At 39.6% G+C, this 20096-nt stretch overlaps 3 protein-coding genes across 3 annotated transcripts; 1 reads left to right on the top strand and 2 right to left on the bottom strand.

The window, feature by feature from the left end:
• Nucleotides 1–7: 7 nt before the first annotated feature.
• On the bottom strand, nucleotides 8–2684 carry gtf3ab (general transcription factor IIIA, b). Its single transcript, XM_023417019.2, has 9 exons — nucleotides 2506–2684; nucleotides 2260–2354; nucleotides 2016–2112; nucleotides 1828–1916; nucleotides 1665–1738; nucleotides 1497–1577; nucleotides 1153–1385; nucleotides 482–535; nucleotides 8–334 (listed from the first exon to the last, which is right to left on the bottom strand). Exons 1-9 carry the CDS (start codon nucleotides 2617–2619, stop codon nucleotides 215–217), a joined length of 957 nt encoding a protein of 318 aa, XP_023272787.1. The 5' UTR covers nucleotides 2620–2684; the 3' UTR covers nucleotides 8–214.
• A 6818-nt stretch (nucleotides 2685–9502) lies between these two features.
• On the bottom strand, nucleotides 9503–12578 carry rpl21 (ribosomal protein L21). The gene is made up of 6 exons (XM_023416810.2): nucleotides 12464–12578; nucleotides 11565–11643; nucleotides 11347–11408; nucleotides 10762–10874; nucleotides 9988–10138; nucleotides 9503–9625 (listed from the first exon to the last, which is right to left on the bottom strand). Exons 2-6 carry the CDS (start codon nucleotides 11629–11631, stop codon nucleotides 9536–9538), a joined length of 483 nt encoding a protein of 160 aa, XP_023272578.1. The 5' UTR covers nucleotides 11632–11643; nucleotides 12464–12578; the 3' UTR covers nucleotides 9503–9535.
• A 312-nt stretch (nucleotides 12579–12890) lies between these two features.
• usp12a (ubiquitin specific peptidase 12a) lies at nucleotides 12891–20043 on the top strand. Its single transcript, XM_023417004.2, has 9 exons — nucleotides 12891–13288; nucleotides 14406–14486; nucleotides 14585–14798; nucleotides 15037–15272; nucleotides 15679–15755; nucleotides 16604–16687; nucleotides 16800–16997; nucleotides 18982–19060; nucleotides 19156–20043. The coding sequence occupies exons 1-9, from the start codon at nucleotides 13241–13243 to the stop codon at nucleotides 19255–19257; spliced, it is 1119 nt and encodes a 372-aa protein (XP_023272772.1). The 5' UTR covers nucleotides 12891–13240; the 3' UTR covers nucleotides 19258–20043.
• The last annotated feature ends 53 nt before the right edge of the window (nucleotides 20044–20096 follow it).

The raw sequence follows: 20096 nt of genomic DNA, 5'->3' as shown, positions 1-20096 counted from the left end.
AGGGCAGTTTGGTGTGGTTTATATGAGCAAGAGGCAGTTTATTAGTAACTGTACACTAAGACTTACACATAGAAAGAGCGTTAGTATAGTGCTGTATTAATGAGGCTTTATTTCACATTGGCATAAAGAAAAATAAACAAAAATGGGATTTTCACTATAAATGAAAACATCCAAGCAGATATTTAAATAATGCAGCCTCGAGATTTGGTATCATCTATAAAGTTGTATTGCGCAGCTTTGCAGCAAGCTTGTTGGCATCTGCTTGACTGGCTGCAGCTGCCAGTCTGACCTGCTGTGCCGTACTCCCAGGCAGATTCTTTTTAGGATGCAGTTTCTGGAAGGGGGAAAAAAAATAAATACATAACACATAATACAAGGACAAGATGGAAGGGAGAAAAGCTATCCATCTATAAAAGCACCAAAAAAAAAAAAAAAAAAAAAAAAAAAAAAAAAAAAAAAAAGGTTGACAAGGACAGGTTACCTTCAGCTTTTTCTTTGCTGGATCATGCACCACTCCGTGTCGCCACAGGCTTTCCTATTCAACAATGAGAGCAGTTAGAGACTACACTACATAAGTAATTTAATAAAAAAATAAATAATCCAAAACATCTCACTTCTAGTGGTATCTAACTGTGTATTTGTTTGAGTTCCTAATATACTTTCTTTTTTTTTTTTTAAATAAAAAAAAAAAAAAAAAATATCTGCCACTGAAACTCGCCTTCAACAAAGTAAAATGAAAGTTACAGGAGCTTGGAGTTACTTGGATTTTTGCTGGTCAGAAATATACTTGAATATGTCAATTACTCAAAGTAATCTGGACCCCATTCTGTACAGATTCCTCTATAGAAAATAGTGCCAGAGAAAAACATCCATACAACTAGGTCTAGATTATCTGTTGTACCTGGGATGTGCTGCTACGCTGCTCTGCTATGTAGTTTTCCCATTGCTCTGAGCACAGCAAATAAAATTTCAATCATCTCTTCTTGCATTGGGGATGCAGCAGTGTCAATATGCATATGTAAAAACTCTAACAAGTAAAACCCAAACTGTAAATGTCCGGATACAACTAATTTGATTTGAGTGAATTTACCATTTAAAAAAAAAAAAAAAAAAAAAAAAAAAAAGGTTCATTAAATTGACATGCAGGTTTACCTTCATGGCAAAGCTCTTCCCACAGCCAGCATAGGCACAGCTAAAAGGCTTCTTGCCCTCATGGTCTCCCAGTACATGACTCTCCAAGTTAAAGCGATGAGTGAATTTTTTGCCACAACCTTTTTTGGGGCACGACAGCATCCTCTTCTCCCCAGAGTGGACATGCAGCTTATGCTGGTGCAAGAACCAGGTGTTGTTAAACTGCTTTTTGCACTCTCCACACAGCACCTTGACTGAGAGTCATTAAAATATGTTATATCATTTGTGACACCAGCAGCTCATGAGCGACAAGGTGAGCAATGCAACAAAACAGATGTTAACACCTCCCAGTATTACATTCATACCTTTATGTTCTTTTCTGTGCTTCAGATATTCTGTCCATGTCTTTCCCTTGAAAGGACATGCTTCAGCCTCACAAGGGTAACCTGCAGCAGAGAGACAGAGAAAGGGATTATGAGTTAAACACAATCATTTAATGAGAGGGTTAAACAGCATTCTGGTTACCAACCAACCTTTGTGCACTTTCTCGTGATGTTTCAGTTTTCCATGAGAGGGAAATTCTTTTGTACAGCCACTGAAAGAACAACTATCCCAAAAGATACAGAAAAAGTTTAGATTGTGGCCGGCCAAAGACAGATAAAAGTTTATTCTTGCACAAGAGTTGTAGCGACTCACTGAAAAGGCAGAAGCTGTTGGTGCTCACACTTGTGTGCTTGAAGTTGGTTCCTCTTGTTGAAATCCTTTCCACAGCCCTGGTGGTTACACTAAAGGGCAACAAGAGCAAAAAGCAACGCAGGAAAATCCCCAACATACTCATAACGAAACAGAGGAAAACAAGAGGATTTTTCCCAAGATTATTGTACTTGATATCGCTTCTCCTGGTGCTGGTGAACTCGAGCCATGTGGTTCCTCATGCTGGCATTTGTGACAAACGCCTCAGAGCAGCCATCAGCCAAACATCTAGAGACCACAGTGGGTTAACACTTCAGAATGATTTAAAAGAAAAAAAAAAAAAAAAAAAAAAAAAAAAAAAAGTATCTTGGAAAAACCCCAAGATTACATTTTACTTTTCTCCAAGTCATTTCAAATAGGGAAATAGCAACTCACTTGTGTGGTTTTTCCCCGCTGTGACTGAGCTCATGCCTGGTGAGTTGATAGCGAGTGCAAAAGCTCTTGTCACAGTTCTCACAGGAGAATGGTTTCTGATGTCAGAGAAACATTTGACATAAACTCAACATTTCCAGGTCGTAGTCATAGTCAAGCAAACATAACATCAACTGTTATAATATGCTACTTGGTCCTGATCTTTTTCATGCCGAACATATTTGCATGTATTCCACTGTATACACTTACCAATCCTGTGTGTTTGCAAAGATGAGCCTCTAGCTTCCATGACTTGCTGAATTTAGCTCTACAATCAAAAAATGAGCAAACATAGCTTTTTTGACTTTGCAACCTCTCCCCCATCTTTAATAGGAGATGTTAAATATGGTGTTGTGGTCACAGACAAAACTAGTATTAAAGGGGCAGGACACTTACTGACCTACAACCAAGCTTGCCACCTGTGCCTAATTTACCTTATTGGAAGGTACCAATTAGAGGAAGAAAGGGGGGTGTCCTACCTCACTGAAACCAAAAGATACAAAACATTTTCACTACAACAAACTGAAAAGTACTTTTTTTTTTTACCATTTCAACCCCCTAGAAAATCAGCTGCTTAATTGACAACAATTCAGCAGTCACATACACTCAGCTGTGTGAGATTGTAGTACAGGTGATTGAACAGATGCTGGAAAAGGATTTAAGCCCCTGAGTTTAATAGTGATCCCATTGATACTCAGACATTCTAAACGTCCGTGACTCTTTTCCTCATGTTGATTGATTCAGGCTTTAAAAATGTCATACAGGCTCCTTGCAGTATGTGTCCCTATCTGTTGATCTGCTGTGTGTGTGTGTGTGTGTGTGTGTGTGTGTGTGTGTTAATGGAGACAGACAGTCGCCTCTCTCCTTGCTTACGCACCACACACACACACACACACACATACACAGAATTTACTGCTCTAATCTTAATCTTATCAACCCTCCAATATTGCTTTCTGATAAGTGTGATTTATTATTGTCAGAAATGAGTCTTCAGTGAGGTCCTTTGTAACCCACAAACCTGAAACTAAATCAACGTCTCACAGCCTTTAACACAAGACTATGTAGTTTTTAAAGGAGAAATGGCACACTCTTACTCTTACAAGTGGAAAGTTGAATTCATAAGAAATAAAATAGATAATTTTACTGTTCAGTACAAAAAAGTAGTTTACCACTTCAGCCTTATTTAGTCAGGATATGACCAGTAGCTTAGTAAACTCTAGTTAAATGTTGCTATAATGCACATTAGGGTAACGTCACTGAGTTTAGGATTCTCCACTTGTGCTACTGTTACATTGGTTTAGCCTGTTAGCTAAATGTAGCATTAGTGACACCTGTAGCCACAACAAGTGTTTAGCAAAGGTTACATTTTACACTTTAAAGCTAGACTACCTTTATCTGAACAGAAGCCACTTTGGCCACAACTAACAATTATGGGATAATAGCAAATGCTCAAAGGTAGTGTAGCAGTAACACAAGTAGAGAAGAGCCATGAGCAAACTGACTCAGCAACTGACTCATTCGCAAAGCAATATCCCTCTAAAGTGAGCTAACATTAGCCGCAACAACCTACTGGTCATTCCAAACCAAGTGAGTCTGGAGCGGCAAAACTCCGGCTAATAAGGTAATTTTTGGTTGTCAACTCAATTTAAATTGTAAGAGGAAAATGCAAATCTATTTTTGCTTTCAGGGGCAGAAAGTAGTGTATAGTTTTGCTTTATGTCAGTGTAAAAGCTAAAAGAATCATTTATTGAAGCAGAAATTCAAATATTAAATCTTATGACAAACTGCTTAAAGTGAGACTATGTAAAATTTTTAAGGTAAATGCTAAAACGCTGTGTAATAGTAGCACAACTAGTGATAAAGTCAACAAAACAAACAAATTGAATTAGCAGTGTCTGGCATATAGCTCTAGGATCTCTGTATATAGTAGAATATAACTGGTCACTACTAGTCACCATAAGCTTTATATAGTATAGTATAAGTTTCATCTTATACTATAGTAAGTCTATAGCAGCAACACCCCTGGGAGTATTAAACTGAGCAAGGGTGCGTTTGTTTACGAATTCAACTTTTCCTTTGAAAGATAACATAGATTACATAGTCACTCTTTAAATAAGAAGGACAGAAATTTCAAGGCTTAAAAAAAACCAAACTCGGAGTCACTAACAATCCAGCAACACTATCTGCTTGGCTAAACATGAGAGATGACCCTCTGTGCCCATGCAATGCTCTCATGTGAAACCTTTGACTGACTTTTGTGAATAAGGCCTATTGAGAGCCTGTTGGGCGTTAACTCAGTGCCCTCCCATGCGTCAGGTGAGCACAACTGGGTGAGTTGACACCGTTATCAGCCTCCTCCTCTTCTCATCCGGTCCCCCTCACCTCCCCCGCTCCCTGCTGTCAGGGCCGGGATCAATACAGCTGGCCCAATATCCACATATATGACCATGCCTCCCCCGTCTCTGATAACCACGCAGACTCTATCACGCACAGAGATACAGCATGCACTCTGTTTGGCCTGAGGTGGGATTTCCGTGTGCCTTTTGTCAAACCCTCGGGCCTATCCCAAACACACACAGATCATGTGAACACACACTGTCACACCCTTGCACACTTGCACCACAGTCACAAATATTATTGTCATGACCACTGAAGGCCTTTTTTTCTCCAAGAACTAGGAGAGTATGTGGGATGGTGAAAGCCTTGAAGGGAGATAGGGAGAATAAAGGATTCGTTTTTCACCTTCCCCCTTTTTTTTTTTGAAAGACTTCACCCCATTACAATGGAAATGGAAGGAATTTAATATGTGCTCACAGTACAATGACGGAAATAACCAATTACATTTACTGAAACACAGTATTTTAGCAGAATTTTTAAATCTTTGTCGTTTCCATTTTATGCTACTTTGCACTTCTGCTCCACATTAATTCTTAGGCAAATTTTTTTCTAAATTATATTTATGTTTTTTTTTTTTAATTAGTGATCAAAGGTGTTGTACAAAGTGTAAATTTACAAGTTTCTTTTCAAATTAAAATTTAGCATACAAAACCTATCATGAATTATAAAATACAATGAATGTTACAGATTACACCACCAAAAAAAACACAACTCCATCTCAGACTGACACAACACTGAAATACAGCTAACACACTAATGCATCAATAGCAATACATTTAATAATATAATACAAAAGATACATTATATTATCACATTGAAAGGGTTCGTTACACTTGGCATGCATTTTTACTTTTGAATAATAATTTTGTGCTTTTATCCAAACACTGTTTTGAATGCAATATTTTTATATGGTAATATTTCCACTTTTATCTATTTAAATTAATTATTTTTATTTATTTTTTATTTTTTTGCTTTTGTTTTTATCAGAGACATATAATTCAACAAAAAGGACGTACCTAATTCATCATTGAGCTTATCGGGGAATTACATCTATAGCATGTTGAACCATCCAAACAAGATCAGTGAATCCGTACATGAGAAACACATAGTTTAATTCATAGTTTAACACAATTAAACAGATATATGAACACAATCATACAGAAATAATAATAATTATTACGACAAGGTCTTCATATTGAGATTCAGAACATCTCTTAGTTTTTATTATCTGTTTCTAAACTATTAGTTTTACTTAAGTGAAGGATCAATGTCAAAATATTGAACAATTATATTTAAAATTTAAAGAACTCTTTCCAGAAATTTGTGTCCCTTGTCCTCTAGATAATCCACTGGAGACACTGCAGTTTTCATATGGATTTTTTGTTCTTGCTGCAAAGAATGTTGACACTGTGGTCTGTAGATAATTGAGACACTATTTTTCTGCAAAGACACATTGCTGCTAAAACATTTCAGTGCATTGAGCACCAGAAAACAAAATCCCATTCATCTCTATTGTTCCGGGTAAGAGTCAGAAATCTGAGAGACAGATGTCAAACCCTGGTCACAAGAACCCAAAAGTATCTATGTGTGTGAGAAAATGTGTTTTTGTTATTTGGATGAACCCGCCCTTTAAATTGTGCAATAAGTGCGATCCAGGTGCAGTATGACGGTTGACAACTGTGAAATTTTCCATATCATGCAACATTTCCACACATAACTCTTCTTGCATCACTGCTACAAACCTGTGTCCATATCCAATTATCTACTGTTTGTGTGTGTGTGTGTGTGTGTGTGTGTGTGTGTGTGGTTAATATGTAACACCCTGAGTCGATACAGCTGCTCCAAGCTGCTGGCTGAGCTGACAGACTCAATCTGTGGGTGTCAAACATGGGTGATTAAGGAGTTCATAGTGCTGCACAGCTTTTATCCACAAGCCTCATCTTTCTGCCCTCCTCCCTTTCGCTTGCTCTCTTTCTCTCTCTCTTTCTCTCCTTCTCTGTTTACTTTTTGTTCCTTCAATCAGTAACTTCCATGAGTCAGTGCCAGACATGACACTCTGGTGTATCTGTGAGAAGACACACAAAGGACCTACTGTAAATTTTAAGGCAGGATGAAAATAACTTGCAGGATATGTTCTTAAAAAACTGATTAGATGAGATCAGATTTAATAGGATCTTTTCATATTTCATGGTTATGTTGTTCTGCATAGAACAAAGCAGCAGAAATACAAATCCAATGTGTTCAGTTAATATGTTTAATGAGTTGTATCAGTGCTAAAAGCTGTGGGAATATACAAAAAAGTATAGATACAATTTCCCTTATCTAAAATACACCAAGCAAAATCCAGACCTCACCGATCAATACCAAAGGCTTTGGCTGCCAACCCGCTCATTGATTGATTGCATTTTATTTTTCCATCTGTTTTTTCTGGTTTTATCTCTTCAGGTTGTTGGATACTTATTACTCTGCTCTGATAAGACCGTGTCTGAATTCCCTGACCTCAGGCCGACGAGGTTATGAGGGTGAGGACATACAACCTCTGCAGGATGAGCTCTATGAGGTGCCACCATCGACCATTCAAGGTTTATCAAAACTAATTCTTTCCCCAACGTTTCTCTTTCAAGAGAATTCAAGTGATGCATCCACAGAAATAAAACAATATCCTCAAACTGATTCACTGTTGGCCTCCTGTCTCTCCTGATCTCTCACACACAGACACTTCATCCTGTCAGCTGCTCGCCCCTATCTCTGTAAACTGCTCCTAATTCGTGTAAATATTGGGTAAAGTACTGAGGTGGGTTGAGATAACCTATTTGTCACATAACCAGCCAGCCATTCAGCCTCCACTGATTAAACAGCACACATCAAGTGCTACACACACACACACACACACACACACACACACCCACACACCAACAGACAAAATAAAAAATAATATATTTATTTTCATTTTAATGAATATATCTGAGTATATGCATTCAGAAAGTGTTTTGGCCCATTCATTTTTTTACATTTACAGTTACTTTATCAATTGTTTCAATTAGTATTCAAAACCTTGTTGTTTCATGTCCTCTTACTCTGCACTGGAAAGTCTTCTGCGGCCCTCACTTTAAAAGTATTATGCAATTAAAATTATGACTGTATTACCATTGTTATAAGGTGAGGAATGTAAATAATTATAACTACTAAACCACTGATTTTAATGTGGTAGTCTTTATATTCAAATCTTTTCAGTAAAGGCATAATAAAATATCTTAAAAATAACTTCATCTCAGTGAGTGAAGGTGCTTGGATTATGAAACAGATCACTACTGTGAGAGAACGCCCTTGTCTAGAGGCGAGTACAGGAAATCAAGATCATGACCATGAAAAATGATTGAGGTGGTTAAATTAGGGAGTTTAATAAGTGAACTGCTGAATTGTGGACTGTCTTAATGCTAAACACCCAAAAATATAACTAAAATTTTCACTATATACGTAACACTATCTGTGATTACAAAAGTGCCAGTCGGTAAGTATCACAAAGTGTGACAATTCAATACATGTCAACCCTATTTTTTTCTTAAATGAGCAGCTGTGTTTTATGGAGCTACAGAAAAACCTGATGCATTTTCTGAACTCGGCACATATCCTGGTGCACACTGCCACCTACTGCACCAACACAGAAAAGCCGCCTGTGGCATCCACTACAAGAACGGGTCTAAGATTTTATTTTACAACTCATTTCACTATCATGCCCAGCTGAGCCTGAGGTGCATAAAACCAGTGATTCATGGTGCTACTGATGGTCTCCAGTCCTCTGTTATTAAACCTTAAGTTTACCACTCGATTACCACTTTAAAGTAGTTTCAAGGTTGGTTAGATTGGCTTTTTTCTGACACAAGGTGAAATACTCAAACTCAAGACTCCATGTTTTTATGGCTGCGACATTCAAGATTCAAGGTGTCGAGAGAGTCGTTGGCTGCAGAGCGTGAGTTTGTAACTATCCAACTGGCAGGACAGTGGGCCTGAAAAACTTAAACAAGTTGGCTGTCTTTACTAGTTTGACTGGGGGATTTTAAATGCCTTTCACCTCAAGTGTTTCCAGCTGCTTTGGACAAATCTATTTTAGAGTTTACATATCACCAGTCTCTGTAACATGGGTCTGTACCTATACTGAGGTGTTCGTACTCACAAGAAAAGTTATGTAATTTAATTGTTTTTTTTAAATATTTATTGTAAGTGATAACATTTGGTTTGTGATGGTTGACTTGTCACGGTAGAAACACAGGTGTTGTTAATAACGGCTCTGTTCAGTTCAAGTGTCCCAATATGCTGTGATAGTGAGCACAACACCAGGATCCTAAAATTGAAGCTGGATTGAATTCAGCCAGCCATTAGTTTCATACTTTTTTTTCCTATGGTACATAAATTGTCTTCTGAGAAAAGGGCTCATTAATAAGATGTAAACTGACCTATGTTAACAGGCACAACAGGAGAGAGCATCGTCTAAGCCTTCTTCTCAGGTCATATCGGGGATACTAATGAAAACACTTGTGTGGGTATATCATGTGCGTAGGGTCTTTCCTCGCTGCTAGTCAGTGAGGCTAATGACGCACTAACCCAGGTGGCCAAGCAGGACAGATGTAGTGTACAGATGTGGAATGCTTGTGACGTGTGCCAGTCACTCTCAGATCGCCGGTGAAATGAAGTGCTTTTGATTTCATTTAAAAGCAATCAAAAGAGGAGAATCATCACTGAGTGACAGCACATCATGACACTTAAGCATACATTCACACATGCGTGAAAAGACGACCACATGACAAGCAGCGTGTGTACAAATATTTTTATTCTGGTTAGCAGTTTAGGCCATGAACTCGTAGGGGATGGGCTCCAGCAGCTGTGGCTCGTTTTTCTTGGTGCTGACGAAGTGAGCGTCACGGGGAGGAGCAGGCTGCCGACACAAGAAAGAGGGAAATTTAGATGATCAAATGAGTCGACACCCCAAAGAAAACTGAAGAAATACATTAAAAATGAAAGCAAGCAGACCACTTCTGTTTCTTCTTTTGTTAACTTAAACCTTCAACACTATTCAGACCAATTTCATTCATAGCATACACTAAATTATACTACTTGGAGTTGTTTTCCCATTTAAAAATCAACCCATCACATATAATGATTCAAATTTTGGATAGTTTTAATTTCATGTACACTAAAATGGTGGCTGGGTAAGACCACATGGTTTAAAAAAAGAAAATCACTGCAACTGAATTCCACTCAACTTTTACTTAAAAATAAGTAATTCTCGGATCATACCTGGCGCTTCAGTTCCACCCAGCTGCCCTTCTGCTTGGCCTCCAGCTTCTTGCTCTCGTTCTCTTTGACACGCTGCAGGAAACTGTCTCTGCTCTTTGAGTGCTTCACATGCTCAATGCGCACGTTGATTCTCTTGGCCAGGATCTTGCCCCTGTGAGAGCCCAAAGTAATCACATGTTCATATCCAACACATAAATCACAACAGTTATCAAACTAAACATTTAATGTAATGCTGTTGCAATATCTGCACTCCTCTGCTGTTTCCTCAATAGAACCCCAGGTCAAACAGAAGTTAGACTGGAGAACTTAAGGATCAAATACTTTTCCCCACATGAATGACCACTGAGGACATAAAGATTCCTGGTGGCAAAGTGAAGATGGGGTCACATTCCTTCTTCTAGATGAAGTGTATGAGCAAAGGCACACAACAAAAACAGAAGCCTAAAGGATTCTGTAGGTGCACTCAGACATTTAATGCGACATTGATCAGAGACTCTTTATAAATCAGTTGTAAACTAACCAAGACTCAAAGAAACATAATAGGCTGGTTTCTCTCAGTCTTGGGTTCTCATATGCAACACGTGTCAATCAATGTCACGCCACATGTATGTGGCTTTTATGAGTTCACCTACTGAGAAACTAGTCGATGGAACAACAAGTGGATGCTGTTTAGTTGGATTTTGGAGTTTTCAGTTGTTTGGTGTGTGCCAGCTCAAAATTACATAAACATACATATTTAGATAAATCACAATATAAATGTCACTCCCTACTTACTTGACCTGCTTGTTAACAATGATGCCAACAGCATGTTGGGTTACGTTGTAGACACGTCCTGTCTTGCCATGGTAGCATTTGTGAGGCATACCTTTCTGAACGGTACCTGTGCCCTGGAAGGAAATCACATTTAACAATGAATTATAGGGAAACAACTACGCTCATCTTTTTACTATTAGTCGCAACAGCATGGAAGCAATAAGAGTTTAATTTCCTCTGCTGTGCCAAGTCTGACAAAGCTGAGCAGCTCCTCTTATAACTACAAAACCAATGGATAACCATTTCCCAACGCATAGTTGCCATGCACTTGGCCTTACTGATGAAATTGAAAGTTTCACTGTGAGCTCAGGTAAAGCAATCTCATTAAATATATCACTTTCAGAAAATTACTGAGCATCTTTCCCAAATCCTTTAAGTCTGCTGGAACCTTTGATGTATGTACACCCAGACTTTTATCATTGCAATGTCACACATTAACAGTACTTTTCACTACAACCTCAGACAGAATGGATGGACAATAACTTCTAGTTTAACTTACTGATCAACCAAACAAGGATATCAGTCAACACATATGCTGGATCTTACCTTGATGTCAACGATGTCGCCCTTCTTGTAGATGCGCATGTATGTTGACAGGGGGATTGGGCCTGTGAAGTAAATGCTGCCAATTAATTCATGTTACTTTGTCCAGTCTATGACAGTGGTGGCTGTATAAACAAATTTCCTCTGCATCATCAACAAAAGTGGGATGCACTTGGAGTGTGGCCTAATACTGAAAAGGAGCTCTTTAAATTTGTACTCACCATGCTTGCGGAACGGCCTGCTGAACATATACCTGGTCCCCCTCCTCTTGCCTCTGGTGTTCGTCATGATGCCTGATTACTGAGAGCAAAAAAGACACTCATGTTAGTCATGATAGAGCCTGAAGATCTTTGTTCCAAAGTAAACATATCACATCTGTTTAAACAATGGAAAAATAATGTCAAAAAAGGAGTCTACTTTATTTTCATCTTACTGTGCTACAGGATTGGAAATGGCTAACTGCAGTATGGTTTTCCCTTTTCACAACAAGACATACATTAACATTCAGTATGAAGGGGGAAGGCAGGATATAACTGCTTTAACAACCCATAAACGCCAATATCCAATCCAGACCTTGCTGCTACACATGCTAAAAATTAGCTCATTGTGTCTAAAACAGCTTATCCAAGTGTATGACAAAAAAAGTTTTAAGTATATCTCTCTCACACTTATAAAAGTAAGGGTAAACATGGGTGCTTGGATGAATTTGATTTAACGCACCGACTGTGTCAGGAGATATGCTCAACTGTGGGATTATAACAATGACATATGTAAAACACTACGTTGGACAGCACTGCGTCTGCATTTTCTGTCTGGGGATGAAATAGACCGAAAATCCACGACAAATGCCGGGTTAAGTTGCTTTTCAGCAGGGTAACAGGGTGTCAGAGGAAAACTGTTTCTACTGATCGTTTCTCTGCCTGTAAAGCCCACATGGGAGAGCCACGCTACTGCTCCTGCCCCTATTACACGGTCAATATCACTCTGTGGGGCGCGTTTTCGGACTATATGAACCAAATTACATGCAAGGGTAAAGCTGCGGTGCATATATAAACGTAATTGCGTGGGAATGAAAGGATAATAGAGTAGAAAATATAATTTAACACGGAGAGGATCTTACCCCCGGTCTCAACAAGATGGCGGGTACGGCGGAAAGAGAGATCTTAGGTCCCCAAACTCCGCCTTGTAACATGCAATTGAGGCAGTCCACGACATTGCCTGAACTAAATGACTGTGCGACTAAAGAAACGGGGTGGGCAGCAGATCCAGGATCAGTACATTTATGAATTACAATGAAGCCCTAAATGTCTGAACTATACGTCAACTGCTCCTAGAGCAGATGTGGTCAATAACGTCTATGTGGCGTGTTTACTGCTCATCGCAGTATACTAAATAAGAAAGCGAACAACATTTGATAGGAGCGGTTCGTTTATTAGGAAATACAAATTCTTGAAACTTTTTCTGCAAAGGACATAGTTCCTTTTCGACACCTGGAACACTTTGTACAATGGTGCAAATACATAACATATCTATTGTGGTGGTGATGATACGCATGCGCGAAACTTGAGCAAGCTGGCTAACCTTTGATTTCTTTAACGACACGAATACCTCATTTAAGGTTTTGACATGACTTAATTTGGCTTTGAGAAATAAGGAATTTGCATAAGGTTAGAGGTGTCTGGATTGTGTCACTCATCAGCCAACACCGAAGCAATCAGTTTTACTGACCGTGATTAAGCGAACACGGACGTAACATGCAGAGACTGCTCTCGTTTTCTTGAGCTATTGGACCTTCCGTCGCGAGCTCAGCAGAATTGCCTGCTTGCCTGCCTTCACGAGGGGAGCCAGCCCAGTCTTGTCAGCGCGCGACGGTGTGGTGGAAGATGGCGCTAGCCGAATGGAAATCCTAATGACAGTCTCCAAATTTGCCTCTTTTTGTACCATGGTGAGTGCACAGCAGTCTCATACTGACATTAGGCAGACTATGGGGGGAAACGAATACCGTGGCTGCACTGTTATTCGCTTTTAAAACTGTGCAATTATAAATAAAAGCAGTTTATACGGGTTTCTGTGCTAGCCAAGCAGTTTTCCGACCATTGCAAAGCAACCAGCCACCCACTGCCTTCTTCGCTCTGCTCTTCTTGCTAACGGCAGTAGATGGACACTCTTGTGTTGATTGTTTTTAACTCACAGTTTACGGACATATTTGGTTATTATTTGTCGTAGTACAAGTACAATGACAGTGCACCTGCTGCTGCTGGGATTCTCAGCTAACTAGCTAACGTGAAGGCAAGTAAAGCTAAACCAACGTTACAGCCAACAACTGGAACACAGCTGGATAATGGATGACTTCCGACTGAGAGACGATTAATCTGCAGTATGTGTAGGGGAATCGTCAAAAAAAGGTTAAATTGGTGTGTTGGCCATTGACAAACTACCAGATATTATTAACGCAGGTAATGACGACATGGTTTAACATTAGCTACGCAGTTGTGGATCCGTTCCAAGTCCATGTCCACTCTGCACAGTTTGTTGCTGTCTGCACATTGTATCGTAGTATATAATCCCTTACAAAATCATGCTAGAGGGATATGTATTTCCATAAAGAGCCAGCCAGCTCTGGTTACAAAATAAACCTCTGCACTTTAGTATTTTCTATTTTGACACATGCAGTTTTGTCATCCCAGCCGAGTTTTGCATTTAAAAGCTTTTTGGGATGAGAGTCAGCACTGGCCAGGGACTTAACTGTCGGTTAAAGATGATGCATGCTTTTAGCTCTAATGGCATGAAGGGGCAGAGTGGAGGTAGTATGGGAAACATGCATGGTCTTGAAGGCGTTAAGCACCCATTAGTTTTTTTTTTTCTTGTTTTATCCCAGCAACAAATGACCTTGAAAATGCTGCTGCTAGCATCTAATTTGGTTAGTTACTTACTGAGTAAGAGGTAGTATTTATGTAATTTTGTCATTGTTATGTTCCAAACAAATAGCTGAATTTGCAGTATATCTTGTTTCAAGAAAATAACAGATTTTTTTTTTTTTTTTTGGCTCTGTTCATATACAGGGCGCCAATGCCTCTGCTCTGGAGAAAGAGATTGGATCTGAGCAGTTTCCGGTCAATGAGCACTACTTCGGCCTGGTCAATGTAAGTGAATGATACACAATGCAGGTCCATTGTTTTTTATAAATTTCCACCCAACTCATATGCACACTGATTCTACTGTACACCATATTTGATTTTAGTTTGGAAACACCTGCTACTGCAACTCGGTGCTGCAGGCTCTGTACTTCTGCCGGCCATTTCGAGAAAAGATTTTGGCGTACCGCAGTCAGCCTCGGCGGAAGGAGAACCTGCTCACCTGCCTGGCTGACCTTTTCCACAGCATTGCCAACCAGAAGAGGAAAGTGGGCGTCATACCACCCAAGAAGTTCATCACACGGCTACGCAAGGAGAATGGTGAGATGAAACTGATTAACTCAGGAAGATTGGTGTGTTCAAAAGAGGCCATAGCAGAGTGTCAAGTCATCATTCTAACAAAAATAAATTCCTTATTCTGTTGTTTCTCCTTGTTGGCTGATTATTCCCACAGTTTACGGAGAACATTATATCCAGAGGATCCTGAAGTACCTGCTGAGCACGTAAAACAGCTGAATTACAACTCTAAGTCTCTCTTTTTGTATATTTTCTCCCTCAGAGCTGTTTGACAACTACATGCAGCAGGATGCCCACGAGTTCCTGAATTACCTGCTCAACACCATTGCTGATCTGCTACAGGAGGAAAGGAAGCAGGACAAGACCAATGGCCGCCTTGCCAACGGTACGTTGGACTCCCAGAACAACAACAGCAATGCCACGCCCGCTCCCACCTGGGTCCACGAGATCTTCCAAGGCACTCTGACCAATGAGACACGCTGCCTCACCTGTGAAACGGTAAAATGCTTCTATTTAATCTTAAGGGGAAATTTGAGTGGATTGCACCAAACATCCTCTACCATGTGTCACCATAGTCCTGTTTAAACACACTTTCATTCAAGTCAAACAGTCCCACTGCTGATGTCAGGGTTCGTAAACTTACAAAGATTAAGTGTGTTGGCACATGTTAGAGAACAGGTTAGCACTGTGTGTGCTATAGTTTCCTTTCAGTGCGTGCAAACAATGTCTTAAGCAAATACAACAGAACGACATACAGTATGATTTTTACTTCCGTATGGCCACAGCTCATAGTTTGGTAGTAAGACATTTCATTAGTATTCCAGACTGATCAAGCAGATGTATTTATCCAGGATTTAGATTTAGATGCTTTTAGCCTATTTTGATGTCCTCTTTTCTTTTTCAGATAAGCAGCAAAGATGAGGACTTTCTGGATCTTTCTGTGGATGTAGAACAGAATACCTCCATCACACACTGCCTCAGGTAAAACAACCACATGTAGAAGCAGATCTATATCAAGCATTGAGGAAGTAGAATTGGTACTCTAGTTGATTGACAGAAAGTTAATCTGCAACTATTTTGATAATTAACAAAAATAAATGTCGATAAAAAATGTAAAACATTTGATGGTTCCAGATGCCCAAGGGAGGGGGAGCGGCTCTCGTTTGATTTATTTCTTTTAGTAAATTGAATTTCTTTGGGGTTTGAACTATTGGTCAGACAAAATGAAGTCAAACGTTTGTGGTGGACAGTTTTGTTTTTTGTTTTGTTTTCAAGACTAACCATTGCTCAATTAATATAGAAAACAATCTACAAATTAATTGATAATGAAGATAATGGTTAGTTTTTATACTACTAGTTGCAGGCCTAGTTGCATTTTTTTTTATGTTACAACTCCCTATTTAATGTAATGCAAAAATTGACAAATTATAATCTAGGATCATGGCACTGGTGAATATCACTGGGGCTTTTACATATTTTTGAGCCTCTAACTTACAAAATAGTAACATTATAGAGGTTGTGATGAAGCATGTAGTTTTAATTTTTTTTCATTTATGCATTTTATTTAAAACAAGTCTCATGAAGTTCGTTTGCCAGCTGTTGGTTTGAGGCTGCTTCCTTCATTGGTAAATGACTGATAAAAGATCTGTTTGAGTCAGAAGTTTGAAAAAAACGTTCTGACAATTAGTAAAGAACACAAGGTGAAAATTACACTCTGCACTGTGTCCTTCACCAACCTGCATGAAGGGAATTCAGTATTTGAAATGACAACATTTATTTGTAGATTTGGGTTTCAGACCGACCAGTTTTCTCTTACTTCCCCTTCTCAGAGGTTTCAGTAACACAGAGACACTGTGCAGTGAGTATAAATACTACTGTGAAGAATGTAGAAGCAAGCAGGAGGCACACAAGAGGTAAGTGCCAAGGTTCATTCTTTATGTATGAATTTCAGTTTATTCAGTGCATTGCTGTCTGTTGGTTGGGTATTTAGACCCTGTGTCTGACAGTGTAATATTTGTGATTTAGGATGCGTGTAAAGAAGCTGCCAATGATCCTGGCTCTGCACCTGAAGCGCTTTAAGTACATGGAGCAGCTGCAGCGCTACACCAAGCTGTCGTATCGCGTTGTCTTCCCCCTGGAGCTCCGCCTCTTCAACACCTCTGGGGACGCCACCAATCCTGAGAGGCTCTACGACCTGGTCGCTGTGGTGGTGCATTGTGGGAGGTGTGTAGGTGAACACACAGCCAGAATACAACACCTTATAACCGTCTCCACAGCAACCAGAGACGCAGAGAAGTCATTGTGCTAATAATAAAATGCATTTGTGTCTATTGGCCCAAGAATAAAGGCACATTAGAGTCTAGGTCGCATCTCACATGAGAAAACACAGACCATCATCCATCATTGTTCAGCTGTGTTTTCTCAGCGGCAGTTTTGACCCAGAGTGAGTGGGAGTTAGTCTGTCTGTGTTTATGCAGGGTGTTTCCTTATCTCTTGCATAGTGCATGCTGGAACAGACTCCGGCCCTCCATGACTCTGGTAGGAATAATAGAGTGAGGAAAATGAATTAAAAGGTCAGACTTCTCTGGACTTGAGTGAGTTAGGAGTCTTACAGATGTAAATTATCTGTCTGAGTGTCTGAGTCCTCTCTTCTGCTGTTAAGCTGAACTCCCATTTCAGCTTTGCCAGGGTTATTTTCAGAGCAGGGAGCTGTATCATGGAATTGATTGCAATGGTATGAGGCTATATACTGTAGTGTGAGAGGGTTCCATTATTGTTATATCATGATGTGCTTAAATGATACAGTATGTTTTCTATATCTGCTTCAAGTGATACAGTAGACTCACACCACAACACTGATTGTATCCTAATACAAAATCACAATACTCACTCAGAAATTAATACTTCAGTCAGCCTTTAAAAAGTTATTCATTAGTATTAAAATCAAACTACCCCAATAGTGGTATATTTAATAAATCGGACTATTGGGAAGAAGTGACCCCCCCACATTTAGTTCACTTGCTGATGTAATATATTTTCATGGGTGTCCTGGTTGCAAAGTGGTTTATGTTGCTGAGGATGTAATCACGAAAAGGCTGCACAGTAAAAGCCATCTATTAAAACAAGCTGATCATGACTTTTCATGAAAAGCACAGAATACAAAATCTTAAGTTGCAGTAATGAGGACAAACATCGGGTTAGTCAGGTTTAAACAGAAATTTTACATTTTTAACTTTTGTATATGTGGATCAGTTTCACATAAGTCAAACAGTTAGGGGAAGAGCTGCAGGTGCCTATGAAAGTGTGGGAGAACCATATAGTGATGTTAAGCAGTGCCTGTTCTCACGCTGTGGCTGTCGCACCTTGATAGTTGTTGGGTAATACCTTGAAGTTGGAATAACAAAAATCCTCTTAGAAATCCAGTGAACCACACTTAGCCAGTGTTTTAGAAAATATGCCAATTTGACCTACACACTAGAGTTATGTTTCCTTTTTTCATATAGGTTTGGTCATTAATTACTTTTCTTCATCAAGTGCATACTAACCACAGCTGAAAACACACATTTATCAACATTTTAATATTAGATTTCTGTCAGTATTGGCAATCTCTATTGTTACCTTTTAATGTCATATTCAGTGAGTCCAATACCCGAGTAGCTTCAGTGTAGTGCTGGTCTGACGTGATCAGTCATTCCATTTTCAACATGTGACATGTTTAGTTTGCAGCTACACAGATTTATATTCTATTGAAGTTCCACACACGTGTTTCCACTTGTTCTGCTGATAAGACCTCTGCTCAGGTTGAAGAAGGGTGGAGCTATGCAGGTATTACACAAAGTCACCGAACTTCACAAACAAATAAAAAGATGATAAAGGTGCAACTTCTCCCTGTACTGAAACTAACAGGCGGAGCTTTGCACTTAGTTATAGAAATGCCAAGTCAAATATGGGTGTCTCACATCAACCAAATACAGTTGTTCAGTGTAATTAAACCCAAATTAAATGGGTATGGTGTTATGCTGTCAGTGTCCAGTATTTTAATCTTAACATGACAAACTCTGTAGTGATACAACCATCCCAAGGAATCTAATCAGGTAAAATAGTGAGAGTGGGCCATGGATGTATAGGGCCTTTAATGTCTGGATAATGAGATTGTCTTGGCTAAGATTTACTTTTGTACAGCTGATAGTGTTTTATTTCTTTTCAGTGGTCCAAACAGGGGTCACTACATTGCCATCGTGAAAAGTCATGACTTCTGGTTGCTGTTTGATGATGATATTGTAGAGGTGAGTGAGTCTGTTTGTAATACTTTAGTTGCATGTCTTTTTGCAGAATATTGGCTTTTCTAACGCTGCTGTATGTCACCTGTCTGTTCCTGTAGAAAATTGATGCACAGGCCATAGAAGAATTCTACGGTCTCACTTCTGAAATCTCCAAGAACTCTGAGTCAGGCTACATCCTCTTTTACCAGTCCAGAGACTAAATGTGGATTTTGAGTGTTTCACCACAGAAACCAGGAGCAATGCTCTGTTCCCTTGTTGTGGGGAAGAGTGGACCATAAACACACCACAGCAGCCTGCATGGTGTCCTACCTGCTCGCACAGCTGTAATTCATACCTGTGCTTTCACGCACTCGGCGCTGCAGCTCAGCCATGGAAGTTCCGCCTATGTACCAGCTGTCCCTCCCGGCCTCTGTGTCTTTCCCACCCCATCATCCCCTTCACTCTGGCTGGACGCTGCTGCTGCTGCAGGGACAATGAGACGATAATGAATGAAAACAGTGTCAAGATTGTTTTTAAAAAAAGACATTGAATGAGAGCTGTACAGATGTTGGCTGGTCGTATGAGTGGCGTATTCGTTTTTGCCTTGGGTGTGGGGTTGAATGGGTATTTAACAATTCATGATGTAATATTGGCCTGGTGTTTTCACCCCTCACTCTTATTCTGCGCTGGGATTTACTGAGAGTGGATCATGTTTTAGATCATGGATGGAAAGGAGGGCGCGTGGGGGGTGAGTGTCCCACTTATGGGGCCCACTGGGTTGTGTATTTCTACAGTGTACAGAATGGTATTTGTATAAATATTACAAGAAGATAATATTATCATTGGAAAATGTTAGACCTTGAGAAGATGTATTAACACTATGGTGCACTTTTGATACCGTTTTGTAGGTGTTGGCAAGTTTAATGTGAGGGTTTGCTTGAAAAGGCCTGTTGTGAAGCGATCATTTTCTGTTTTAAAGAAAACGAAATAAAGCCGGTAAGATTGAGGCAGGGTGTGCTCTCGTTACTGTCCCACAGGTACGCACTGATGACTCATACGA

Source organism: Seriola lalandi, unplaced genomic scaffold, assembly GCF_002814215.2.
Source record: "Seriola lalandi dorsalis isolate HSWRI2012SDOR001 ecotype SW California unplaced genomic scaffold, Sedor1 jcf7180002054570, whole genome shotgun sequence".
Classification (NCBI taxonomy): Eukaryota; Metazoa; Chordata; class Actinopteri; order Carangiformes; family Carangidae; genus Seriola; species Seriola lalandi.
Note: the sequence above shows the minus strand (reverse complement) of the source record. Positions and strands in the feature narration are given on the sequence as shown.

What these genes read in the sequence shown, in the direction of transcription:
- usp12a (XM_023417004.2), top strand. Translation starts at nt 13,241, where the DNA reads ATGGAAATCCTAATGACAGTCTCCAAATTTGCCTCTTTTTGTACCATG. An exon ending in ACGGCTACGCAAGGAGAATG is followed by an intron (nt 14,799 to 15,036) that starts GTGAGATGAAAC and finishes TTTCTCCCTCAG; the next exon opens with AGCTGTTTGACAACTACATG. An exon ending in GCTGCCTCACCTGTGAAACG is followed by an intron (nt 15,273 to 15,678) that starts GTAAAATGCTTC and finishes TTTCTTTTTCAG; the next exon opens with ATAAGCAGCAAAGATGAGGA.
- rpl21 (XM_023416810.2), bottom strand. Translation starts at nt 11,631, where the DNA reads ATGACGAACACCAGAGGCAAGAGGAGGGGGACCAGGTATATGTTCAGC. An exon ending in GCGACATCGTTGACATCAAG is followed by an intron (nt 10,875 to 11,346) that starts GTAAGATCCAGC and finishes ATTTCCTTCCAG; the next exon opens with GGCACAGGTACCGTTCAGAA. An exon ending in ATTGTTAACAAGCAGGTCAA is followed by an intron (nt 10,139 to 10,761) that starts GTAAGTAGGGAG and finishes GGGCTCTCACAG; the next exon opens with GGGCAAGATCCTGGCCAAGA.
- gtf3ab (XM_023417019.2), bottom strand. Translation starts at nt 2,619, where the DNA reads ATGGGGGAGAGGTTGCAAAGTCAAAAAAGCTATGTTTGCTCATTTTTT. An exon ending in ACCAGGAGAAGCGATATCAA is followed by an intron (nt 1,917 to 2,015) that starts GTACAATAATCT and finishes GTTGCCCTTTAG; the next exon opens with TGTAACCACCAGGGCTGTGG. An exon ending in CAACAGCTTCTGCCTTTTCA is followed by an intron (nt 1,739 to 1,827) that starts GTGAGTCGCTAC and finishes CTTTTGGGATAG; the next exon opens with TTGTTCTTTCAGTGGCTGTA.